The sequence below is a fragment of the Plectropomus leopardus genome, chromosome 1 (genome assembly GCF_026936395.1).
Source record: "Plectropomus leopardus strain MGB_pleo_1.0 chromosome 1, ASM2693639v1, whole genome shotgun sequence".
Lineage (NCBI taxonomy): Eukaryota > Metazoa > Chordata > Actinopteri > Perciformes > Serranidae > Plectropomus > Plectropomus leopardus.
This window is the reverse complement of record NC_142176.1, coordinates 20215197-20243136: the sequence shown is the minus strand read 5'-3', so window position 1 is coordinate 20243136 and position 27940 is coordinate 20215197. Positions and strand designations below refer to the sequence as shown.

At 38.7% G+C, this 27940-nt stretch overlaps 2 protein-coding genes and 1 long non-coding RNA gene across 8 annotated transcripts in view; 1 reads left to right on the top strand and 2 right to left on the bottom strand.

The window, feature by feature from the left end:
• LOC148190404 (uncharacterized) overlaps positions 1-17407 on the bottom strand; it is a 215390-nt gene extending 197983 nt beyond the window's left edge. Inside the window, exons 1-4 of one of the 2 annotated variants that reach the window (XR_015776557.1) lie at positions 16544-17403; positions 13002-13111; positions 1011-1151; positions 2-207 (exon numbers count right to left, since the gene is read on the bottom strand). This is a non-coding gene — a long non-coding RNA (uncharacterized LOC148190404). Of the gene's footprint in view, position 1; positions 208-1010; positions 1152-13001; positions 13112-16543 lie in introns of those variants that run through there. The other variant, XR_015776558.1, reaches the window with a different exon arrangement.
• Positions 13597-22182, top strand: ric3a (RIC3 acetylcholine receptor chaperone a). The gene is made up of 6 exons (XM_042485507.2): positions 13597-13772; positions 17472-17689; positions 17987-18062; positions 18330-18426; positions 19054-19211; positions 19331-22182. Exons 1-6 carry the CDS (start codon positions 13655-13657, stop codon positions 20131-20133), a joined length of 1470 nt encoding a protein of 489 aa, XP_042341441.2. The 5' UTR covers positions 13597-13654; the 3' UTR covers positions 20134-22182.
• A 598-nt stretch (positions 22183-22780) lies between these two features.
• The window catches only part of tub (TUB bipartite transcription factor), a 67061-nt gene continuing 61901 nt past the window's right edge, over positions 22781-27940 (bottom strand). For all 5 annotated transcript variants that reach the window (XM_088077298.1, XM_088077293.1, XM_042488155.2 and 2 more), the window contains 3 exons: positions 27812-27910; positions 27519-27690; positions 22781-26395 (listed from right to left, as the gene is read on the bottom strand). In XM_088077298.1, the coding sequence (XP_087933424.1) occupies positions 26262-26395; positions 27519-27690; positions 27812-27910 (405 nt within the window). In that variant the 3' untranslated portion in view covers positions 22781-26261. The remainder of the gene's footprint in view (positions 26396-27518; positions 27691-27811; positions 27911-27940) is intronic.

Below are 27940 nucleotides of genomic sequence, written 5' to 3'. Positions count from 1 at the left end.
CTTGTTACAAATATGCAGTGCATTTATTTTTTATCAGCATTTTCCATAACACTGTGGATTAATGTGCCTCAATTCGGGAAGATGAACCGTGACATCGTCATTTTCCATTAACGTGCTCCATCTCTTGCATCCATCATTATATCTACAATAGCTAAATGTCAACCTTTTGAAAGCCAACATTTCCAGTCTCATCCAGGGTTATCCCCCCTAAAAGAAAATAAGGCAAAACATGAAAGCACAGTTTGTTTTTGTCTTTGTTTGAAGCAAAAGCTGTGGATTTTTACCGAGATAACTGCTGTTGCATTTGTTCTTAACATGTCAGTTTATTGACACCATTCTCACAGCAGAGGGAGATTATTAGGAATGATATATTATCGCGTGGAAAAAACACATTTTTGTATCAATTCAGTGGTGCAGAAAAATACAGGGATAGACTGAATGACTTAAAGGAGATTTTCCCACATCTTCTTGACAACTAAGTGAAACTAAAGAGGGTACAGAAGAGAATTGAATTCGCCTGGCTGAAACAATGTAGGTAGGAGGATTTAACAATGGAAGCATTTCTAAACAAATAACTGACAATGTCTCTCAACTGTGAAAGCTAACAGAGCACAATGGCTCGGATTGAATGTGCTGAATGTGCTACGGCTATCCCACAAATAGAAGTGATCCTAAATCATGTGCTTAAAGGTTGCAGCTTGAGAGCCCAGGTGTCATGGATAATTCCTACTCAGATATCTATAGCCCTCACTATCTCACCCCCATTCTCTCTCTCCTAGCTTAACTTCACCTCTGTCAAACAGGCAAGCTGCCATCCTATTGATCCCCCCCAACCTCCAAACGCCCACCCCCCAGGGGTAAGGGCAGCCACTAAACCTGTGGGCAAAGGGAAAGAGGACACTCCCCACTGAGTGCAATTGGGATTTGAGAAAGTTAAACACTTCTCAAGCACAAAATTTCAGCCTGGGCAGCAGTGAGGGGATTCGGTCCTCAGGCCTCCTCGTGCTCACCTGATCAGGAGGTCAGCCCCATCACCATCGTCCTTCTTGCCCATCTTGCTCTCTCGCCGCCTCTCAGTAGCTCTGGAGGGGCTCAGCTTTCTCATTTACTTCAAACACTGCTGTCAACAGTTTTTGCTGCTGTCCTTGACTCTAAAAAGATATCAGGTTCATATTTTGAGAATGACACACTGCGGGGGGTGAAGGGCAAAAGAGCAAAAGGGATGATGGGGGACAGTAGATGAGGTCTTGCAGTTAAAGAAATATTTCACTGATATTAAGAGTGTTCACTTCAAACTCGGCTGTGTCTGCAGTAGAAAGATGCAAATACTTTTGAAACTCATGCTATATGAGCAGAGAAGACAGAGAAAAAAAGGGTGATTTTGTTCAAAAAGTAGAAAACCTACAACTACCAGAATGCACTGCACCTTACCAGACACTCTAGCTGGTGTGTGACGTATTGTGGACTGGTCTGAGTGAAATAATAGCAGCTGGCGATCTCATATTACAGTTAAACAGTAAGCTTAAACATGTTTCTGAAAACATGCAGAAATATGCCACTCATTAACTGAATCTTGGATTATTTTTGATCAGCGCTGCTTAGTTTTACTGTTTGATCTCCGTTTTTCTGCTTCCGTTTTCTGTGTAGAAAATGGTATAGTGCTATGGCGCCCACTTCCTGTTCACAAACTCTCACTATTACAGCTAAACAGGGCATCCAAATGTGTCAGTGAAGCATCCCTTTAAACAAGGCACCTTGATGGACAACACAGAGCCCTAAAGCATTTATATGGCAGAAAAAGAAAAAGTTGGGCCAAAATTGCTCATTAAACTGGGCCATTGGCCTTTAAGAAAGGCAGCAGGTAGCACCTCTATTTCGCTGACCTGAACCACAACAAGGAAAAATTATACAACATTTTAAAACATAAATAAATATATTTATTCATACAGTTTGCAGTTACATTACAGTGTTTTGGTTTTTGTTTTGTTTTGTTTTGTTTTGTTTTTTTTACAAAATTTTAAAGATTTAAAAAATGTATTACCTTTTTTCAATTACAAATTTAATGTATTATTTTAGGCCGGTACCAACAGTTTAATTTGTATTTGCAATATTTATTTATATAATAAATTAATAATAATATAATAAAATAAGTGACACCTGGTGTCCATGTAGCAATGTGATACATATCATCATACTATGCATTATGTACATAACTTAGTTAAGTGCGTACTTAACATCAAATTATTAGGGATAGGTTTGGAAGGAAAATTACTGTTGGTCCTCTTTAGGTCTAGGCAAGTTAAGTTACACAGGTTAAGTTTAGGAAAAGAAACATTGTGCCTTTTGTTTTTATGTAAGCTGTTAACTGAGTGTCAACTTTAGTATCCAGGTGTGCACTAAGACTTTGATTGGTTCATGTACCTTAAAATAACTCAAAGTTCACTTGGTTTTACCTGTTTCCAAACTTCTGTCTCCTGTCCTGTGGTGTCTGACCCATCCACCACCCCAACCTGCCTCCATACTTCTTTCTTTACTCCCGTCAACACATTGGTCACATAATCGCAGCCTTTCTGATTATGTGACATATACACGAATTACTGACTCATGATTATGTGGGCTACATCGAATTGTGGTGCAATACTTTTCATAATTATAAACATGCATGAGAACAGCCTGCCAGTAACCACATGGCATATGTGCTCAAAGCATATATGACCACACCAAAATCCTCCAAAAAATTAGACTTGATGCAAGATGGAAAACTTCACTGCGCTTGTTTTAAGCCGACAACGCCAAACTGGCCAGCTAACCAAAACACACATGAACATGCTCTTTGATCATTACTTACAGCATTAATACACAGAGGGGGTTGTAGGATATGCTTGTTGAAACAGATGTGTAGTAGATTAAACAAAGCTTCACTTCACCCTCTTCAGTGGGCTCTGTGTACCACACCATTGTGTGGCAATCCTCATACTAATAATAGAGTTTGGCTTTTCCTTTCATACATGTACAAATGTTTCAGTGGCACAAATATTTACGGTTCGCACAATCATTTCCAGCTTGTAAACGTAGCTAACCTTATAAGACACAGATGATACAGGAAATAACAAATGCAGCACTGGACAAAATAAAGTGTGCAGGGCCAGACACACTGGGGATCTTAGATAGACCAGAGGAGGCGCAGGTAAAGGATGGTACATTTTTATATTTAAATTGTAGATGATTGAGTAAGTAGATGAAAATAAGACTTTCAAATATGATACTGCATGAGGTGATTGACAGGAAATTGTGATTGATTCTTGGTAAGTTGTTCTGTCATTTCAAAACAATATATCAACAACGATACAAACTATCTTTAAATAGCTTTCCTTAGAAGCTTGGACGCTTGTCACAAATCTGAGTTTGATTTATTTTGTTCATACTGTTTTTAAAATGTGAAAATATTATCAATGTAAGAGAACTTGAAGATGGATCCTAAAACTGATGATATCGCACTAATAGTAAATAAAGGAAAGTGTCTTACAGAGGACAGAGGACAGATCACAAGAGAGGACACAGTGCCATTCAGTATTACAAGTCATTCAATATGCAGCACTATAGTACCCAGGGCAAAGCACAAGACAGGACACGAATTGGCCGAACCATCTATCGGCCAAGTCAGTAAAAAAGTCTTTCCAAATGTGCTTTCCTCCTGTTCTTGGACTCAGTGGTTATTTGAAACAAGTGTTAAACAGATGAGACCAGACAGGTCAACAACAGGCTGTGTGGATGTAAACACTAACTGACTACAAGTGATTTGTTGGTCCTCACAAATACTGCTGAACATACAGCTGAAAGGTTTCCATTGCAGCTGACACCCATGTTACCCCTGCGTCCTTTATCTACTCAGACCTGTGGGTCTCCTGTAAAACAACCTGCAAGAGTGAAGGAGGGGTATTTGAGGCCGCATCACCACTACAAAAAGAGCCGCATGTTAACAAGAACAAGACAAGCACATTACGTTCAAACAATGCAGCACTGCCTCCAATCCTGTGCTCTCTTTCACTCACTACATCCCACCCCCTCGGGGTTAGCAGACCTTCCTTCATGTTCAAAGATTATCTGTTAATCCAAAATGTGCAGGAGCATGAGACGGCAGGAAAGGGACCAATACTCTGGGGGTAGGGAGGGAGGGATGCATGGCTTTATTTGTTTGTTGGCTTTCATATTAATCCATGGGAACACAGTGCATTTTCCCCCTCTTTTCTGGGCATGTGTAAATGTTTTAGAGCCATTAAATGGAAGATGAAATTTTCAATGGATAGCATGTAAAAGTATTAATTGTAAAGACCATTATTTGGTGTCCATGAGGCTGAATCAGCTTAGCCACTCCATTCCCCCATTTGCATACAAAATGCTTTATTTTGGCAATCAATGAAAGTGCTCCACTGTATGTGTGGCTTATCACATGCTTGCAGGAAATGGATTCCTTAGCCATCTCGTTAAATTCTGTTGATGCAGAACAATTTGAAACATGGCACAGGCAGCAATGACATTTAAAGATGCCTCGGCTTAATTATATTTTGCAAACATTTGGGCTGTTTGTCCTCGGGGATAAAGTGCCTCCACTACAAAGTTAACTTGTTAATAATTCAAAATGAATCTCGCTTTTTGTTGAGCACCAATCATTATCTCCTATTAGTGCTGGTTAAGGGCATTCAAGGTGCCTCAAACACACAGGGGGAGACATGCTGCTATTTAATACTTAAAATGAATCACACATATGCAGCACCATGAACTTGGTAAATTTTAGCAGGAAAAAACAGCCACTAAAGTTCCTGAAAAAATGTCAAACTTAAAGACAGAGAGGAGAGGCTGAAGAGCACAAAGAACTAATAGAATAAATAAATAAATACATACACTGATGCACAAAATTTCAACCAGAAAAGAGGAAAGGTAGATGTTAGTTATGGAGTTGCAAAAGGCCACTTTATGCTTTAAACACGCTATTTTGTACTATGTGTCATCCAATCAAAATTGTTAATAGCTGCTCCAAATTGCCACACTTAAAGGTGGAGCGCAAGCCTGCCTTCAAACAGAGGAATGAGACGCTATAAGTCATTCAACTGGGGTTAGTAATGCACACACACGCACATTAATTCAATGTACATACATGTTAAAACAATAATGCGATTAACAGATTAGCAGATTGAGAGAAAATAATGTATTTTCGTAACTGATAAATCACTGAAGTCATTTTTTGAGCAAAAATTCAAAACCTTAACTTGGACTGGTAGTTTGACAAAATAAGACATTTGAAGATGGCGCTTAGGCTTTAGGAAATTGTGATGGCACATTTCATGGCATTTTATAGACCCAACAAGTGACCGGTTAATCGAGAAAATATCAGCTGATTAATCGATAATAAAATTAATTGTTAGTTACAACTCTAAACTGATGTACTTCTATTGTTCAAGGTACAGTTCACCCCAAAATCAAGAATACAAAGTTTTCCTCTAACCTGCAGTGCCATTCATCAGTCTAGATTTTTTTTTTTTATTGTGAATTGCAGAGTGTCTGATATATTGACTATAAAATTGTCTGCCTTCTCTCCAATACAATGAAAATAGATGGCACTCAGCTTGTGGTGCTCAAAGAGTCAAAAAAATAACTCAGGCTACATTTGAAAAAAAAACTCAACAGCAATGTCTCTTTCCAGAAATCATCATGACCCGGTTACTCAAGATAATCCACAGACCTTGTTGTGAGTTTCATTTTCTTTTACCAAACTACATCTGCCAACCGTATCATTGCACAGACGGAAGCGTGCATCTAGTATTAGGTCACCTAGAACCACTGAGCTAAGTCACAAGCACGGGCGTCTTGTCCATGAGTAGATGCTCGATTTCCTCTTTACAGTGATACAGTTGGTAATTGTATTTTGGTAGAAAGAATACATGTCCAGCATGAAACTGTTCATAAAAAGGTCTGTGGATTATCTTGAGCAACTGGGTGTTGATGTTTGGCAAGAGACATTAATGTTGAGTTTTTCAAATGCATTTTTTGGAGATTTGAGCACCACAAGCCGAGTGCCAGCTAGTTCCATTATGTTAGAGAGAAGACAGTCTCTACAGCAGGTATCTCCAACACTCATCAACTTACATCAAAACAATATAGGCTGATAAATAGTACTACAGGTCAGGGGGGAAAAATTCTCTGATTTTGCAGTGACCTGTCCCTTTAAATATTATTTTGTTTAAAATATTGCAGTGTTAGGAGGACACAATGAAAACAGTTACCAAAAATAGTATACCGTACATGCTGCAACTAAGGCAGAAAAGACAGGGCAGCAACATACTCTTAAAGCAAAATATCTTTGACTGTATGCATAGAGAAAAACATGTTTTTGCATACATGGTGTGTATGTGCATTTATAAGGAAGGGCTCACATCCGAGCCCTCCTCAGCAAGACGTGTGCATGTTTTGTTCATGATAGTCCATAAAAGCAACACAAATTTAAATTGCATCCCTTGGTGATAGTGTCTGTCCTTCTGATACTGACAAATTAAAGTGTGCAGACTGGCAACCATACAACTAAAAGACAGCCAAGGTCTGGCCTATATTGTAAAGCATGTTTCGACTCCATTAATCCACCTCATTCACTTTTCACAGCTGTCTTTCTTCTACTGTATGAATATACAGGATTAAAATTTGTGCCAGTGTGTCCTTCATGAAACTCAAAGCCAGGTGCATCCCCATCAATATCAGCAAAAAGGGGACAAAATTAAATCTCAAAATATACACTGTAGGAGTGCATTGATTTAATATACTGCCATAAGCCCTTGCTCCTACACTCGACATGCAATTTGGAAATAAATTGACTGATTTAGATAGAGGCACGGGGAGGAGTGGAAAAAAAAACCTGATGTAAACCTGGTCTGCGACTATTGAGTAAGGTGACATTGCGCAACAAATCACTTGCATGAATAGAGAAAGAAAACGATTTCTATTTCTAAAAAGTAATTTTGTTTGGGGAAGGTGCGTTGATTGCCATGTATGTGAATCTATTCCTCACTAGACTCCAGGAGTATGAACATTTTATAAAAGTCAATGTTATATTTTGCTGTTAGCATAATAATCAGAAAGGCCAGACTTTCATCCAAAGAAAAACAGAATCTCATTTATTCCAAGTACATAATAGAAGGCCAACTGCAACAGCCTATCTCTCCTGTGCTTTGTACATAGCTGTGCAGGAGCAGAAATAGTTGACTTTTGCAGCAGCAGAGTCCATTGTGTTTTAATTGAGCCCAATGAAGAATAATTAAGTAATTAAAGGCTTGATAAGAGAGAGGCACAGTAAACAGATAAAAGACAAGTGCTGGTAATAACAATATGGTCCACTGCAGAGTGAATTGAACATACCTCCAGTATGGCATCACTAAAAGAAGACAAAGCATCAAAGGCACTACCCAAAATGGGCCAACAGTCTGTATGTCATTTCTTAAAAGAGCTTGTGGCTGTGAATATGCACACAAAATTTAATACTTCCCAGCTGGATTTTGGGAATGGGAGTGCACTGTGATATTTTCACCACTCTGACATTAGCGGGTTTATTTTTTGAGTAATTGCACAGCTTGATGTGTACTCAGTGGTTTCCATGAGAACGATGAAAGTCTTATTTCAACAATGCCGCAATTATGGGGAAATGTGGGAATACATTTTGAGCCAGTTCACAGTTGAGTTGGCTGGAATAATAGGAATAGAAACACAGAAACAGGGAGCAATGGTGGAAATGGCAATTTGAAACTGTTTTTAAAATACCAGTCAGTTACGACAACAAATCCTTACAAAAAGAATCTCTAATACCCTCTATGTGTCAGATACTGCAGCACGTCCACATTACTCTGAAGTAGTTCATGATGCCAAAATTTCCCAAACAGTGGTATCTGCTTTACTCAACATACAGCAGCCATAATCTCTGCTGGCATCATATGCTGGTTGGCAGTGATAATCTATAATCCATTCATCCAGAGAGGGTACACAAATGCATATTTGTTTCCTAGGATTAAAAGCTTATAGAGGGTGTATGGCATGGCCAATAATGTTCATCCATGCCAGCTATGACAGAATTTTCAGCTGTATTGCAAAAAGTGTTTTTTTTAAAGTTACAATATCCCAAGTATTTAAAAACAAAGTACAGACTAAAATGTTACAATATTATAAGGATGGGAAAACTCAAAGTACATATTCTCCAGTGCCTCAGGCTGGGCAGAGGTATTCAATACCTTCATGGTATCGATGACAGTAACCCAGTACCAAGTCCTATTGAGGCATCCCCAATCAAACAATGCCTGCATTTGATCCTTTTAACACTGGGGTTCTTATTCCAGACCATCCTGATGCCACACCAGATTAGCAAACTTTCTGTTGCTGCTGTCTCCAGAGCCACTCTCCTTGGCAAATAGTCAGTTTAACATTTACCTGGTTAGCAGTTAACCAGTCCCATTAAACTTGCTTTTGATCCTGTCCCGTAAACTGCTCTCCTCATAGCACGTTTATTTTCTGCGCAGTTAGAAAAAACTAGCATAAGCAACCAGGGGCTAACAACTAACACTGAGCTGTTAAACGACCCCAACAAACTCAAACCAACACTGAAATGGCTGCTGAAATCTGGTGTTAGACACACTGACAACTATTAGGAAACTTTAGCTATGTGATGCCAACAGTTAGCCCTGTCACTGTATGTGTGGAGCCAGGTGGATTCGTACAACTGTCCTAAACATAGGGCTCACATTCCTGCAGTAGCAGCTACAACCCATACAGTCAGCGGTGGGTGGTTAAGTCGGAGTTGGCAATTCAGCATGCTGAGATGCCACCAAACAATCAACACTTTATTGACATTATTGGTATCAGATGAGGTACTATATCCATTTCTGTATCATTTTAAGGGTACTGGTGATTGTACATTTTTAAATGATGCACAGCCCTTTCAATGACAACATCTCTATTAATTCTTTCCCCACCATTGACGAGATTTTCCATCAATCAGTGTTTTTACTTTCATATTGTAGGGGACACTGTTGTGGATGCTGTGCAATAAAACAACATTTCCATGTCCAAAAACAAATGAACAAGACAATCTCAAACAGGGTAATAGGAGAAGACTACTACTACTACTAATGTGCCGACTTTATCGCTATTTAGCGGCTTTTCGGACCCTCTAAGCGGCTTTATATTTAAAAAGCGACAAGAGACACATTTAGCGTCTTCTTTAGATTATCAGGGAACAAGGAGGAAATATATTGAAATTTATTCCCATGCTCGCTGCTCTTAGTAACCAAGAACGCAGCTGTCAGCATTTTTTGTACATGGTCTATCTATACACTGAAAGTTAAAGTAGAGTGTTGCAATGGCTTGAGCTAGTTTAAACTAGCTTATTAAAATTAATAAACTCTAGATTAACCAAAACTATAAGATTGCCAAGATTGATTAAGCAACAAAATAATATACATTTCAGTTTTGCAATATTACTATTGTGTCATCAGTAGGACCAAAGACATGCTATAGCTGCTATCAATAAAGGAGAGAAGTGATGCTGTGAAGAAAACCACCAAATGGTATCAGAAACCAATGACCATCCATAAAATTGACCATAATCTGTACTGCAAGTCAATGTTCTGTGGATGTTAAAATTGAAGAAGTGTATGCAGTTAACCCCAGGGATGTAGGTAAGCCTAAACACATACAAGCCCAGCTGAACTGTAAGGTAGGATTTATGACCCTAACCAAATCACAATGTCTTCAAAGGACATTCTGACAGGGCTGTAAAAATGTTGTGATGTTTCATTCAGACAACTCTTTTGCTACGTTAACTATAAACAGCTTCAAGTATCCATTTGTATTGCTCCACATAACTTCAGCCTTTAGCAACCTTTTAAAACATATGCCTAAAATCTCTCTGAATCTGTTCCTCGCCATTTTAGCAGTGTTTGATGTTTTTTTCTTTTGCCTTGTTAAGTGCACAATGGCTGATACTGATTGTTGCCTGATTACAGCTTGCATGTAGTAACCATGTTGACATCTGTGTATATATGGTAATGTACAATACATAGATAAAAATGTCAGATGAATTGTATTCCTCTAACAAGTCATTACACCTAAGTAATCTTTGATCACATGTATACCATCAATTATACATCTGACCCATGAACCAACTGGGTATTCCTTAAGCTTTAACACACTGATCCCTCCATGGTCTTTTTTCTAATTAGTCCTCTAGGTCCTACCTCCTTGACCTTTTTTTTTTTTTTTTTGGAGGGGGGGGGGGTTGCCTTTAATTGATAGGACAGCACAAGTGTGAAAGGGGAGAGAGAGAAGGGGTGACATGCAGCTAAGGGCCGAGGCCAAAATCAAACCCGCAGCCACTGCGGCGAGGACACAGCCTCGATACATGGGGCGCCCACTCTAACCACTGATCCACCAAGCACCCCTACCTCCTTGACTTTTGTCAGGTTTGAGCTGAAAAGAACAGTTCACCCCAAAATCAAAACTAGATATAACTCCTCTTGCCTGCTGTGCTATTTGTCAGTCTGGTGTGTGTGTGTGTTGCAGAGCGTTGGAGAAATAAGCCATAGAGATGTCTGCCTTCTCTCCAATATTACAGAACTAGATGTCACTGAGCTTGTGGTGCTCAAAGAGCCAAAAAATACATTTGAAAACTTAACAGCAATGTGTCTCTTATAGAAATCATGACCCGGTTACTCAAGATAACTCACAGACCTTGCTGTGAAAAGGTGGATGTTGGAACTATTTTCTTTCCGCTCAACTACAACCACCAACAGTATGACTGTGCAGGAGGAAGCATAAATGTACTTATGGACATGTCAAGAGGTATGGCTCATGACCATACGCAAGATGTAAACATTTATGGCGTCCTCTTCGGCCGAGCTGTAACATTAGCTAGCTAAGTGGCCTTTATTTTAAAGTTAAATACATGGATACAGATTTGCCAGAAAGCTTTGGAATTATATATTTATATTTATTTTATTTTTATTTTTTTTATGTGTGTGTAAATTAAACATTTAAAATAAAACAATAGCCTTGCTTTTTATCTAATTTCAAAACTTACTATCACAAATGACTTGTGGCAGCAGAAGAATCCTGACTATCACAGCAGGAAATGGGACTATTACAGCCTAATATGTGAATACAACACTGACTGTATAGCCTATTTGTGCATATTATTTTTACAACATTTCCTTCATATTTTCTAATAATTTTGATATATGCATCTATATCGCATGGTTCATTAATTTTCTGCTCTTAATCTTTGTCCTCAACTAACTATCAGTGCTTTGCTTTCAATTTAGAAAATTCTCCACTGTCCACATTGTGGTCAGTTTAGTTCAAAATGAAATAATTTACTAATTAAGTAACAACATAACTTATGATAAAACAAAATTATTACATCACTCCTGATATTGAGGCCCACAAGGTCCAAATGGTGATGGTGAAGTGATAACTTTTTAAGGCTAACAAAATGTGTCTGCACCATCTCTAGTGAGCTATAAAAACTGTACATGGTTTTGGGAAGAGAGAAACCCTCTCCTTAATCACTAGATCCTACCATTTAAGACAAACCTATTAAACAACATAAACCACACTGTAAGTTACTGTTGGGACTTTGAGTGGATGATCTCCTGTCCTCCACATGTCGTACCTGAGCCTGCACTGCCATCTGCTGCTCTTTGATATGAAACACACACCAGAGGGTCCGCACACTGGACGGGTTAGTAGGTAATGTGTTGCTTTCAAGTGCTTATCGTAAATATTCACTTTGTAAATGCAAGCTGTTTATTCAAGGCCATTGCTTGGCAGTAATTACTGAATCCTTAAAAAAAACTCATGGCCATGGCCCGTCTATTTTAAAATCCATCATCACCAAGCTAGTTTGCCTTAAAACAAAGAAATGCACTGAAAGACGTCTTTATCAGGGGTGTAATCTAAGACTAAACTTCACTGTAAGTGCCTCACCCTCTTAATGTTAGGAAGTACTGTTAGGATAAACGGGTGCATGTATCCTGGACCAAAACACGCCAATGGCTGGCAGTGGCAAAATAAATAGACTTGTAGTATTTGTTTCATCAGTGATATTTAAATATTGCTGTTACAGTCAGAACCAGACAACATTACATGTGACAATGCTGCATTTGATTATGAATTATGAATCTTAGAGACAATGGCCAAGCAAATCACGTTCGCGGTTCGACTGACCCGCCCACATCACAAATGAATGTGCAAATTAATTTAACCGACAAAGAACCAGATGAACTTGAACAAAACAAGAGGAAATTTGTAAAGTTTTGGGGGACAAAGTATCCATGCATCTTTGAACTGGATGGTATGTTATGTTGCAGATCATGCATATACATTAAGTGTCAGATAAAGCACAAACTACAGGGAACTTCATCTAGTTACTGTAATAAAACTTTAAAACAGTCTTCTAGCTCACATTTTCAGTGTAAAGCTAACTATGAAGTACTCAAAATATTAAGTGACTAAAATGACAACCATATTTTCAGTTTTGGCAAGCCCTGGTTCGTAACAATGTCATGATGGCTCATCTTTGGCATCTTCAGTAAACTTAGTTTTGGCATTTAGAAATGCAATTACACAGCAAAAAACAATGATCTTGCACTTTTTCACTACCTCTTTATGGCACGCCACAACATGACAGAGAAATGTCAGCTAGTAGAAGTAACAACATAAACCCAGAGCATTTACCAGATCAATATCACAAGACTGATACGTCTGTGCTTGGGTTTTTTTTTCTCTCTGATGCACTTTCCATCCAAAGCCATCAGTCTGCCACTTTTATCAAACCTGATTTACAACTGGGTGACTGAGAGCTGTCATGAAGCCACACACATTGCCTCACACATCTATCAGTAAAGCATTGATCTGCCTGACAAACACTTCTTATTTAACCACCCACACAGTAACACAGTGCGCTGCCTTACCTTAAAACAGGTGGTTTCTCCTCACTAATCTCCGGGCAAAGGTATCCATGACTTCATTCAATCCAGCGCACTGGCTCATTTCACAGCTTCGGCTTGTTGCAGAAATTACCCTGGATTATGACAAAACAAACAAATAAAGGCCATACATTTTGAAAAATGTAAATAAACTCCATAATGCCATCAAACTATTTTTTAGATTTAATCAAAATTGAAAGCATTGGTTTTTATTTTCCGTTTGGGACAAAATTAATGATGTAGAACCATGGCTCACATAGGGCATTGGTAACTTCAGAAAGACACAGTTCAACACAAGGAATTCGGAAAAAGGGAGTTTCTTTTCTAGAGTGTTTGGCTCCCATGCATTTAACAAAAACATTATAATTATAATTATAGTTGTGCAGCCAAATCTATCTGAAAGTGCAGTTGATAATAATAATAATAATAAAAATAAAAATAATAATAATAATGCGTGTACTAGGCCAGTGGATTCCCTCTGGGGATTTGTAGTCAATATTTCCAACAGCACTTGAAGGCAGCTGTTCTAATCTGGTTTAATCTGGGCAGGAACGTCACCAGAAGAGAGATGACATCTGTGGATAGTAGCTTTTCTGTTGGAGTGAAATAAACGCATGGCTGTCATTTTGTGAGACAAAATGTCTATAACAACTTGCCAGAAGGTTACTCTTATATCATGCTCTGTTCTCTGTGTTTCTCTCTTCCTGCCCAGAATGCTTTTACCCAAAGGGAAAAAGGAGATGGGTCGGCCTGAGGGTAAGGCGGCTTATCAGATCATCATTCATCTATCCATCTCCATCCCCGCTCCATCTCTGATGTCTTTTTTTCTGTTGCTGCTGCTGTTGCTGTTTTTACTGCCAGCTGTTACTTTGACTATACAGAGTGCGCCAGGCTCAAGGCCCCATTATAGTGCACTCATGTTCACCATAACGTTACACAATGGAAGGAGAAAAAAAGATAGAAAAACCTGCATTTCACATTTCGAAGAACATGTACAGAATATTTGCTAACATTTTAAAATGTGTACTGTATTTCTAAATATTTGCACATGCTCAATAAGTTTATGCCTATACTATTTTAATATGTGTCTACTAAATTTTAAGCCTTCATATAAGTTGTGAAAACTATTTTTACTTTATTGCTAATTTACACTTCATATCTGTGCTGCATTTGTTTATACATCTGATGTAAAGCTGGAAGTGAACAGGGCTATTCTGATCACTCTTCTCAAACAGTAAATTGTCAAGCCTCCATCCATACATCTGATTAGTGTCTTATTCAGAATAAACAGATAGCTTTAGTCTTTAAAAAAATCCTCATAAAGAGAAGGTTTTATTTCTTTCTCTCTTTTTAGGAGGACAATTACAGTTTCATTGTATCAGTTTTACATATGTTATCAGAGGTTAGAAATAACTCAAATTTGCTCTAAATTCAATGTGTGAAAGCTGGTTCAGTTCAAAGAAATATGCTCACTGCCACACAAAAATCAAGCTGAGCTTTAGACACAGTTAAAAACATGTATATAATAGAAATTATAATCAAATGTTAACAACACAAAGTAACTCTACTCAGCCATCAAAAACCTATGACCACAGTGATGCTTATCAAAGAAAATCAATAACCACACATTTTATGTTGTTCAACAACAAATCTAAAACAACATGTTTCTGTGAATTCTCACTCCCTCACAGATAACATTTGGGGTATTTATTCTTCACTGTTTCGTACAGTAAAACTCTGTCTGGGAACTGGCAGACCAAAATATAATTACAAATCCTCACAAAACAGAGTATTCATTGGCGTCGGTGAACTTGTGACTCCATGTCAAGACCAAGTCCGAGTCCCTCGTGGCAAGACACTCATGATAAAATGTGCAAATGCAAACATAGGCATCTGCAGGCCATGCCAAAGCTTCCCTCTGTGTGCGCAGCAGCAACGGTGTTCATGTCGGGGCTTCCTTCCACACCATGCTCAAATGTATTCAAGAGGATTCACACTGAAATGTCTCTAGCTGGTGAAGACAGTGCGCATTGCTGTTAAACAAGAGCTGCTGTAATCTCATTCTGTCTTTGCATTATGCAAATCCTCCAAATGCTTCCTCTTTAGTTTGTGGTTGCATAGGTTGCGTGAAACCCAGTGATCATTGCACATAGGACACAGAGAAAGCATATTGTGTTGTTTCATGAGCATTAGACTTATGTAAGGATCTTGGGTGGGTTTAATTTTAAGTTGTTTCCCTGGGACGCATGCCGTGTGAGAAAGGATCGTTTTGCATTGATGTTGGCTCTGTTTTGAGCCTTAATGAGTTTCCTGAAAGAGGAATACTCCTTTGCCACGGGCTGGTTATCTACCAACAGACATTTCCTGCTACAGCAAACATGGCTACAGCAAAGAGACGTGAAGTCGACAGTAAAGGCCGACGCTTTGATTAGAAGTGGAAAGTTGAATACTTAAAATAACCCATTTAATGCAAGAATCAGTTGACCCCCAGGTTTTTTCCACATAATCTAATCTGGCCACCATTCAAAAAGTTTGGGCATCCCTGGTCTGCTTTTGTCTGTGCAGAAACTGTGGATTTGCTGCTTTTCCTGCTGCCTGAGCTTTGTCTGCTGTAATGCTCGACACATCGTCCTCCAGGAGATTATCATCAATGACCTTATTTTATTTTCTGTCAATGATTTCAACTTGTGATGTCAACTGTAAAAGTCTGAAGAAGTAACCTCCCACCACTGAACATTTTACTGTTCAGGCACTCTGACGCTGAGATCTCTGCTGTTTGTCTGTCTCTGTCACGGCGCTGTCAGTCTGCTACAATCTATCGACCAGCTACGGTATATGATTAGCCAGGTGTCTTATTTATTTTCCTTACTACTTGTTTTTGTTAGTGATTGAAAGAAGTAAAATGAACCTCTTGGGCTCAGTTACTTTGGTTCAGACAGGAATGTGGGGCCTGAGCCACACTCCAGTGTCCAAATACGCACACACCTGGGGAACAGTCTGCATTCAGGCACATTTCATAAAACAAAACAATAACTATGTCTGTAAATTTTCAGCATTAACTGTCCAACCAGCTGCTGGATGTAAAACACAGGACACACACAGTGTGTGTCAAATTTACCCCCAGTCTTAGGCTTTTTCAGCAGGGGCTTCATCACCCAAAACAACACTTAGCTAAAGTGCTCTTTAACTCAGGTTCACAATCTTTTTCTGGCGTGGACTCTTCCACAAATTTTCTTAGACTACAGGCTTTGTTTAATCCGCCTTAGCTTTTCCAGTAGCTCACAAAGTGCCTTTCTAGTTAGTTTAACAAGCTGCTTTTGCCTGTATGATTTGGTTTCCCCGTAAGTCATGACAGCTTAATGCCATACCTACAAATCGTTAGCTCTAGTGTTAGCTCAAGCTTCGGCAGGTACGCTAAACTGCAAACGTCAAAGTTTTATTTCCTTTCGGCAACACAGCACGGATTAAAGCCCGAAAACACGTACACGCAAAGTCAAATGGTCATACTGCCTGGTAAAACTACTCACCGGTCTGTATCCATGTTGAGCGGCGTCCTCTCCGGTCCGACTGAACCCAAAACCCACGGCGGAGCTGGACCCGGTCCTGACGGGTCGGTGTCCCGCAGTACAAAAAAAAAAATCACAGTCGGAGGTCTCCGCGATAAGCGTGACAACAGTTATAAACTTAATGGAGGCAAGTTTTGTGTCCGCATATTGACGCTTTTCATTAAGTCACTGGTGCAGCATGTCGCGAGCTCACTCAATTGGCACGTGAAGCTACGTATCAGCTGTTACATGCAAACCAAAACCTTCAGTCAAAGTCTTAAAGCGTGGGACTGAGCGTCCTCAGTCCCACAGCTCGGTTGCTCAAACAAATATAAGTTATCATCGGGTCACCTGAAGACACCATTTCGTCCAAAAGAAGAAGAAAAAATACCACACCTTCCTGTATTGTATGTAGTCTCATTTTAGTTACTGCCACCCAGTGTACAGAGAGTGTACTACACCAAAAGTTAATACAAAAGAAAATAAACAGATAAACAGCTCTAAAAGTAGACATATAGCCTGTACTGCTATGTGCATGGTTATTTTTTTTAAGTGAGAAAAAACTGTAGGCCTAACTTTGGTTAAGAAAGCGATCACAGTAAGATATTTGCAGGATTCCTGTTGAAAAAAACAACAACTAAAAACCAGCTCATGTTGGCAGCTGGTTTTAGTTGGTTTTAGGTGATGGAGGATGGTCTTAGATGGTCCTGACCCAGTTCTTGCTGGTGCTTGATGGTTTAGCCGTACATGCTGGTGTGACCAGTCTGTAAAGCTGTGCAAAAATAAATGAAAATCAAAATAAAATAAAATAAGCTGATAAATCAACATTTTCAACTGGTCAAGCAGGGTTTTTTTTCACTAGGGATATATTTGCTCTAATTACTGATCGATAGATTTTTGTCTCCTCCAGTTGGACCTGGGTTCTACCCTCCTGTGATGAACCAGCTGTCTCTGCCAGAGGACCCAGATCAGTGGGCTGTGGACCCTTCATACTCTATGACACACAATGCTGAGGCCATGGCCAAAGTAAAAGGCATCGGACGAGGCAAAAAATATAACCTGATGGCTCAAGTGATACCCATATATGGCTTTGGGATACTTCTTTACATCTTCTATATAATCTATAAGGTAATTAATGTGACTGGCCTGCTTGGTAGACAGGTTGTTTAAATATAAAACACAATACATTTTGCAGAGACCCATATATGGATATTAAGTGTTATCATACAGTTTTACACCACACCATTATATACAGCATTATATTGTATGTCATGTGGCATCACAATGAGAAAAATCATAGTGATATCTGTGACAATAGTGATGGTGCATTTACTTCCCATTTATGGTATATTCAGTTAGTTAAAAGATACTTATGGTTATTGGTATGCTCTATTACAGTAATCACAATCATTTTTATTTTCACAGCTGACATGTAAGGGAAAGACTAATAAATCAGGAATGTACACCACAGTAACCAAGGCAAACATGGAGCGTAAGATTAGTAAGTACCCTCAGTAATTGCTTGCTTTTTATAGTAATACCAAAAACTACTTGTAATGTGAATTGTTCATAGACAATATGTTATCATTTTGCTTTGTCTTAACAAATAATTATTAGTTAGTGCATTAAGTTCTTTAGTGATACAACAATCAAAACTACAGTAACACAAAAAGGTATGTAAATGACATCTGCCTGTGGTGCAGTACAAATCAACCACACACATTATATTTTGATGTTAAAATAATATTTTCGCTTGTAAATCTTGTAGCAACCGATGACGAGCTTATAAGGCTTCAGGAGAGACTTCTGCGAACAGAAGCGATGATGGAGAGGATTGTCTCTGGAAAGTCTCGTGGTTCTGGGAGGTAAGACTTATTTTTTCATTTAACATGCTGCCTTTCACTGCCCATAGCAGTGAGAAAAATTACTTCATGCTGGGATAAATCAGCATAGGCCTGGGATGGAATTGAAAGGGCAAAAAATTAAAAGGGAAAATCATTCAAAGGTGAAACGATCATCTGCATATTTTACTTAAAAGCTACTGCTACGACTTTATTTAAAAGTCCTTTGGTTATAAAATTGCATGAATAGAAATTGATGTATAGATGTAAATGTTTTAAGAAAGGCAAAATTTTCTAGTTGCTGGCTGGCTGGAGAATAGTTGTCACATTTGGACATACCATTGCTAAATCTTTCTGTATAGCAAACAAATATAATAAAGAGACTCAAAGACTTAATAATGTGACAAATGATATGTGTGGCAATTCCTTGAAAACACTTCAATCTGGGCCTTTCACTCAGTACTCACTCAGGGCTTTTAGAAATTAAGAACAATCAGAAAATCAAGACTCAAAGGAAAGTCAGCAGACGAGAGTGGAAATATATTGCAGTTGAATATAACAAGAATGAAACTGGGATTCCTTTACCTCACTGCCATAAGGTGATGCACCATTGCAGCATCACTTTGTTTCATTATCTGTGCTGCTCTCTAGTGGCAGAAGGAGGAAGAGTAAATCTTCAACATCAAAGAAGGAGGAGAAATTACTGAAGCAACTTCGACAGATCACGCTGCTGATGCAAGAGGGCCGCTTGGAGGCAGCTTCCCCAGAGATGGAGGCTGAGGAGGTCCCCTACTGCGTAGACTGGGAAGGTAAATGCCTAAATCTGAAGCTCCATGGTCCTCACATCATTTTACAAAATCCAACGAATTGCAGCGGTTTTTGTCTCTGGAGCAATCAAATACGTGTGTCTTTTTGCACACCAATGCAGGTTACCCAGAGGAGACCTACCCAGAGTATGATGAGCCGTATAAAAGACGTGGATTTGACATCTTTACGCTGGAGGAACCCTCCCAACAACCCACTGCCGAGGCCCTGGCAGAGAGGATGGAACATGAGGAAGAAGAGATTACAGCAAGGAAACTATCCATAGTGGAAGAGGTGGATGAAGAGGCAGAAGAGGAGGAGGACAATGGAGAGGAGGAGAAAGATAAAGAGGAAGAAGTGGAGGAAGAGATAGAGGAGGACGAGGACGAGGACGAGGACGAGGAAGAGGAAGAGGAAGAGGAAGAGGAGGAGGAGGAGGAGGAAGTGGAAGTGGAAGCAGAAAAAAGGTTGTTGCTCAGTCTTCCTTCGTCAGAGCCCGCTGCAGAAAGAAAGCAGGAGAGACTTGGTTTGGAGGTTAGCAAAGAGCTACAGTGTCTCAGCGGAGGGAAGAAGCAAATCAGTTTTAGTGATCACAAAGATGTGTTCCACTACCCTAAAGAGGATACGTATGAGGAGGAGAGGGAGGAAGAGAGGGAAGATGAGGGGGAGGAAGAAGATGAGGGTACAGAGGTGGAAGAGGACGAGGGGACAGAGGTGGAAGAGGAGGCCGATGAAGATGATCCTGTGATGGAGGCAGAGAGCCTGCTGTTCAGCTGCGAGGGCTGTCCAAACCCGGAGGAGGAAGCTGAGGAGGATAAAGAAGAGTATTTGTTAGTGACTGTAGAGGGTGACGGTCCTATCCATGCAGACATGCCCAAAGATGTCGGGGCGAGTGGGCTGAGGATGCGGAACAGGAGGGAGACATAAAAGACTTGTCCTTCACCTAAAATGAGTTTTTAAACATAGAGGGGACTTAATGTTCCTCAGCATTTTACTTTGTTTTTTGCTGATCCCTTATATGTGTAAAATATAGGACACAAGCTAAATAGAGACATGCAATGCTGCTCTGAAGCAATATTTTCATACAAGTAATAGTCTCCTTTCACTCTATTAACCCTTTGACACCTGGATTGTTTTTGGTTAATTCCCTTCATAGCTCAGCTTCTATCAGTCAGATTCATTAGCTACACCTGTGTGGGTGTGAGGAAGCTTTAAAAGACTGGAAGATTATTATAATCTTAGGGACTGCTAATTTGCTTGTTTTTAAATCAACAGAGGCTTTGCAGTTTTGAAATTATGTCGTCTACCCAGAGAATGTTTGCAACATTTATCATCACTCCAATTTTCTTTCACAAGACACTTTTGTTATTACTGTAATATCAAAAATGTGTCACATCAGTGGTAGTTGATGAGTGTGCAGTACCTTACACGGTCATGCAATATCTGGCTCCACCTGCTGGTCCCCTACAGTTCTACTCTTAGTAAAACTCCCTGTTGTGCTAATGTAGCATAACAGCCTAGAATACACAACGAGATGATAAATAACACCCAGGGAGCACAGCTTATATCTCGGAGCAATTACCATCATAAAAATAAATACAGGGCATGGTGCATACAAAAAGAGAAGCAGGAGGCTGTGATGGAGAAGGCTTTTGCAAGTTAGTAGCTGTGGTAAATGTCAGCAAAGCACGTGCAAGTATACAAAATATGTGAGATTTATACAGATGAGTGCCGTAAAATGAAAAGGGTGCAGTGAGAAAGCTGTACAACTTTGACTTCGTGTTCAGCCAACATTAAGTCAGTAGCTGCTTTTCACATTGATGCCTCAAGTGATTGATGAGATTAAGCTACACTTTATTACACCCTGTAGGGCGATCCATCCTTTGCACTCAATCCAACTGTTTAAGAGCAGCGAGCTGCTGCAGTTTAAGGGCCAGGGTCTAACTCCAGTGGTCAGGCAGCTGTGAACTATCTCAAAGGCAATGAAGCCTTTCAATATTACTGGAGAAAACAAAAAAATATTATACCTGTCAAGTGTCAGACAAAAATAATGACATTATAACAGTAGGAAAACAGCCTCAGTCTTTCAGTAGAATTGGGAGGTAATGTTAAATGATTGTTACAATCGACATGAAGCAAAACAGACATATTTGTTACAGTTAGGACAGTTTATGGGAAAATGGTTTAACATTTGATGTTCCTTAGTTGAACTTAAATGGTTTTTAGCAGTGGTCGCACACATCACTCTCAGCAGCCTCAGAGTTCAGCTGTCATCAAACATGTCCCTCTGACCAAAAGACCTTTCTCACTGTGTATATTTTGTCTTGTCATGCACAGATGTAGCTGCTACCAATGGCTGCAATCATTGAGTTGTTTTTGGTCAAAGCCCTGGCACTGTGCATGCTGACTTGCAGGCACACCTGAACATACAAAGCCATTATTAATATTATTATTTACACTTACACATGTTTTAAATGTAAAAAATTACTATTATTACTGAGACATTTGCGAGGATCATCTACATATATATATACATACACACACACACACACACACACACACACACACACACACACACACATATATATATATATATATATATAGTATTTAACACTTATTGGCATTCTTTTTTTCGAAGATGAGCAGTGTTTCATGAATGTGTATCAACATGTGTGAGCAGAGAACAATAAAATATCAAAGACTAGCACATCTTCTGGTCTAGTATGCCAAAGCAGCTTTGGAAAAAAACACAAATTGTAGATAATCGGGGGTAGACACAAAAAGGGTGAGTGAGTTTGAAGTGGAATCTCAGTCTCAGAGGAATAGAGATATTGATTAGTGGATGTCATGGTAGGATCAAGGAAAAACCCCCATGGTCAGAGCTGTCTCTCTGATCATACAAAAATGCAAAGCAGACAAAACAATCAGCAGCAGGAGAGAAAGAAAGTCAGAAACTAAACGCCACAACAAATGAAGCAAAATGTAGCTTTAACCAGCCACAACACGATTTAACATTTGTCTTTTTCCTATCCATCTCTGTGAAGTTGGGCCTGTTCTGTGTTGAGAGTGCTAGTGAAGGACGTTTGTTTGCACACCAAAGCACCACTCCTATAGTATTAGCTAGTAGGTACATTGTTCCTTTTGTAAAAATCCAGACTCATAATAAAAGACTGCATTATATCTCAACCTCAAATAATGTATTTATGTGTGTATTCATATTTTTCTCTTTCATGCATCATGTAGGCTTTTAACCTGAGGTCGGACCAAGTCATATTTTTTCAAGTCACGGCAGTCTCAAGTCTTTTATTTCAAGTCCAGACTGTCAACTCCTATGTTCAAATAAGTTTCCAGTGCTTATGTTATGCCAATTTAAAATTTACAAAAAACATCAATGCTTTTTTAAATGTGCCTTTATTTCATCTGTTATATTTGACACATATGTTTTTCATATTGACTTTAATCACCACATATTTTTTTGCACATAAACAAAATTGTTTTGGGTATAGTTTTGTCCAGCTGGCACTTACATTACTTTAGTTCTTCATGGTTCTCTCCTGCAACTTGACAGGATGCTGTCAGGCAGGTTCTAACAAAGTGGATTTGGGGAACAAAGTGTCAACTTCTTGGGAATTAATAACATTTAAGTTAGCTTATTCGTGGCACACTTTTCAAATAACATACTTTTTAATCTTTGAGCTTGAAGGAAGACATCAAATACTTCCGAGTCAAAAGGCTCAAGTCCAACTGAAGTCATGGGTCACTGGTGTGAGAGTGCAAGTTGAGTTGCAAGTCTGTTCTGATTTTTTCAGGTTGACTCTAAAGTCATTAAATTTGTTAATCGAGTCTGGGTCGAGTCCATTTCATTTGACTCGAATCTATAATTCTGCTTTTAACTGTCCTCTGTGTAAAAGATCTAAATGACTGAAAAAACTAACTAATACATCTCAACTATATTTCAGTATTACTTTGAGTGTTAAATTAACCGGCACAGTAAGGAACCACAGCTATACTGTAGCTCAGAAGAGGGGGGCAGGTACCAATTGTCTTTGACTAGATGTTATTTGCAAAAGCAGGTTCACTGTTACCTCGTTTTGAAATGAGAACAAAGGATAGAAGACTGTCAAACTGGCGAACATGTCATTGAAAAGAGTAGGGTTAGGAACATATATTTTGACTTACTGAAGTTTTATTTTTTTCCATGAACAAAAGACTGTGTCTATACCACCACAGTAAATTGTACACCATTTACTGTACATTACAACGAGAGCACTAAAAACAGAAAGTGAAAGAACCTTTGGTTCCTGGACACATGTATGAAAAGCAGACTTTACAGCAAGAGTATCAACAATTTTAAAATAGAAATTTAAAATAGTTAGAACACAATTGAGTACAAGAATAGCACATTTGATAAAGATTTCCTCATAACCCACAGTAACAATAGCGGTATCAGAGATTGTTCTTTGCCTTCATTCAGCATTTTTTAATGGTCATAAAATACAAAATACTGTCATATATTTGAGAAAGAACACTGCCCCAGAAGAAGCAAGAGCAATAATATTTTGAGTAGAAATGTGAACAGCAATAAACCACATGATATAGAAACTTACTGCCGGTCAGAGAGGAGGAATGTACCAAACTTCATCTCAGATGAGCATAAAAACTAATTTAAGATGTAAAGAGCAAAAAATGAAATATGCAATGTTTAAGCTATGGCAGACTTACACTGTTCCTGTTTGTTTGATGGCAGTACATCAATTTGAGTTCAGTTTTTTTTCCAGGTAGGAGACATCAGAAGATATGAGCACAAGCCTGAGTGCTGTGAATATTTATTCCGCTTCCAGATTTACGGGTCAGTGTAAATAATTACTCGCCTTCTTAGTGTTACGTGTTCTTGGCCCTGAATTTGATTTAAATATATCTGGACAATCACTAAAATGTTGTCCAATGATTTGGAGGTTTCTGTAAGTGGCGCCCCCAAAATATTTTGGAAATCTTTGGGTGGCACACCAAATCCAAAAGCCAGAGTAAAATTTCAGGAGTTCAATTATGCAGTTAGGCTATCTATCTATAAGTGTGTTAATATGGAGACTTAAGGAAACACATTCTTTTACACTTTGGTTTCTTATTTTAAAGTTAATATTACTAATTATCTAATGAGGATGCACTAATACAAGTACAGTTAACATTTTCGTTCCACAACAGTCCTGTTTTATTGTGTTATGTGTTATATGTATTAGGGGATTCACTGTTCTTTATATAGGCTGGTCGTCCTTTCCATAAAAAGACAAATTTGCAGCTCTAATTTGAAGGAGTACATTGATAGTAGGGAACAAAACATTTAGTGGGAACAAGCCTTCTACAGTTTAGGGAAGACTTGTGGGTACAGAGAGAAACCCAGTTAAATTCAAATACCTTAAAGGTGAGAGTTCAAGGGGCCCCTTTAAAAAGGACCATGTCAGTTGTTCTCTAACCAAAATTTTGCCTAATTCTGGATTATTTAATCCCCCTTTCCAACAAGCTGTGCTGTCTTAGTTGGTACCAATGAATGCCAAAATTTGTCTAGTTTCAAGATACTGCTAGCTCTACTCTAGTTTACCCCTTAAAAAACAGAAAATTGGCTTTGGTTCTTTGAAAAACATTGGAAAAAGGCCATAAGCAACTTCAGAAGAAAAGTTACTTAAAAATTAGAGAAAAAAGAAAATCAAAGAAAAAATGTGAATAATCATAAAGACAAACAAGGACATTACCTTGAAATGGTGTTTTAAAATAATACTAATCTGGTAAAATACTTTTAAATATATAATTGTGACAATTATAAATATAGCGTAAAAAAAAAAAAATCCAAATCTAATAAGTGTCTTTCACATTTTCAAAAGAAAGCAAACCAATTTGCCTAGGATTGGAAGGTTTGAATATTTGTGACAGCATCTAAATGCAGCACAAGAAAAGTTATGCTGATAGAGGATTCAAAGAAGTATTTAAAGAGCTAGAAAGAGCAAGTACAGATTGTAAAACTGACTCTCAGTTATATCACCAGGGGGAGGCCAACAATTGTATCGGGGGCGCCACTGGTTTCTGGAGGTTTTTGCAACTCCAGCCATCTAATCAGTCTAAATGACCCCTGCATCAGACAGCTGAATTCAAAGTAGCTACAGAGAATTATCTCCAATGCATGAGAAGACAGCGAGAATAGCAAAGACCAATTCAAGCTCAGCTCCTTTTTATGGCCAAAGCATAACACTGGAATTAGTCTTCAAAGGCACAATAAAGTATGTACAGCTATATCTCATCCACTACAGACTTCAAAGTAAAGTGCACCATCATCCTATACATTCGCATACATGACACTGTGACACAATATTGTATATGGTACAGTGTAACACGCCTCTGCCCTTTTCACGTCACACATTGCTAATTGTTTTGTGTGGAAATGAGAGATATTCCTTCTTGTGATGCTAATCTGTGTGCTTGCAGCTCCAGAGAGCTTATTCTGCTGAAATGGCTGCAAATGGTAACAACAAACAAAATGTAATAAATACATAAATAACAAAATAAATATATGGCGTGCATGGTGTTTAAATGCAGTAACTATTGAAGCAGTAGTCATGCTTGAGGAAAAGTGTGACAGTTTTGTGTGGCAGATTACATAAACCCCAGTCGGCTTTTAAAACTTACAGATGTATAATTGTTAGTTATAATTTACAGATAAAGAAATGTTAAATTTCTCTAACTACTACCTAAAGGAACAGTGTTTGTTTTCATAATGCCATTACAGTACAAAATGACTATAGTTATCAAAACAAATGAATTGGATTTTGAAAGTGGATTACTGTTTGTGCTTGTTTTCTTCCACTGACCAAGACCTTCCCGAAGTCCCACCCCCCAACACATACACACATACACACAAAACTTGAGGCCCATAAAGCATTCTGGAATATGCAGGACTTCCTTGGTACTGGGTGATTTGGAAATCTCAAACCAGCCCCAGGGATACATTAACAGCCCTTGTTGAGAGGACAGATGGACCAGTTCTCCACTGAACTTCAGGCTGGGGTCTATTCGCAGGCTAACTTGCTGTCAAAGCTGGAGAGGGCAATGGCAAAGGCTTGCAGGGCACACATTGGGTAGTTATAGTCCATGGTGAAGACATCCTCTGCCACACGGCCAAACTGCATCACAATGTAGTCAGCTAAAGCAGAGAATGACCAGGAAAGACAATTTAGACAGGCTGCTTCGAAACAATATTCTCGCCCCCCTTTAATTTGTATTTTGAATTATTGAGAGCAAAGCATTCAATAAAAGTAGTTATTATGAAACAAATTATAGAATGAATTAATGCAGAGTTTGGGACTTGAAATAAAAGATTGCATCAGCTGCGTTGTATGACTCCAATAATGTAAAATTTTGTTGTGTATTATGATTTACAGCATTTATTTCACCACTAATTTCTCTCACTCTGCACTTCTTTGTTTCTATTAAAAAAAAGAAAAAAGAAAAATTGATTTGAGAACAAGAATGATATTTTTTAACAAAGGGAGTTCTGTAATAAAATACAGACGGATAAAATTCTAATGAGATAATAATCTTCTTAATTCAGAAAAACAAGAGCACTTTTTTCCCTACAAGCTGTTTTGTCAGAATTCTGAGATAACAATGTCTTTCATTCAGAAAAACCGAAAAAAAATTCAGCGTATCTATTTGAATTAATAAAGTTTGTCTTCTTCTATATACACCAATCCCTACTATGGATCCCACTACATGCTGTGATTGGCTGGTACTCATCACAATGTGGCCCTAAGGGTCAAAAGCCGTTAGGATTAGGACAAAGAGGTCATGGTTAGCTCAAGTACTCACCAGTCTGGGATATTCTCGAAGATTAAAGTGATTCATTTAATAGAAAAAACTCACAATGTACTGCAATGAAGTAGGGTGAGGTAGTATGAAAAGCAACACAATCGATCAAGGTAATATTTGGGTTAAACACAGCAGTGTCACAGTCATTGCCTGTTTTTGTATTTTTAGACTTAGTTGAATCATTATCTTTAGTCTTTATAAAGTGTAAAGCTGCTGATTGCACACTGTGTATATATCATTTTTGGCTACAGACACCTGCGTTCTGCTATGATGCTCTCATTACCTGGGTGTAAATAGCCACATTGGCTATTCCTCGCAGGGTGCAAATAGCACTGTTGGCTATGGATAGCTGTAAGCATCTGCATCTGCCAGTATGTTTTTCTCCAGTGAATGCATTAAGCTTCCATACTAAAAACTATAACAGAATATAACATGGCAATTTAGATGTAAGAACTCACGGTCATTGTCATGAATGATTTGGAAATTCTTGACAGAGGCCTGAGTGACTCTGCCGTGGAAGTTGAGCACATAGGATTGTGTGTCATCGTTCCACACAGGCGTCTTGTTGTGAAGTTCGATCACACTCTCTGTGCTCTTGTTCTGCCACCTGGCCAGCAGTGACTCATGGTCCTGTAGTGAAGAACAAAGTAAAACAGCTTCAGACATGAACATCAGATCAATAATGGAAGCATTAGAATAGGTTGAATCATTCAGGACAGATACGGCTATTGAGAAATTAAGTAACACATACATTTCGTGGGCGAATAGACACTCTCTCGTGGTCCATGTTCATTCCAGGAATGATGACACTCATTTTGCGAGGTCCTTTGAATCCTAAAACATTGGTTTCCTGGAGTGAAACGATAAAAAACTGCACTGT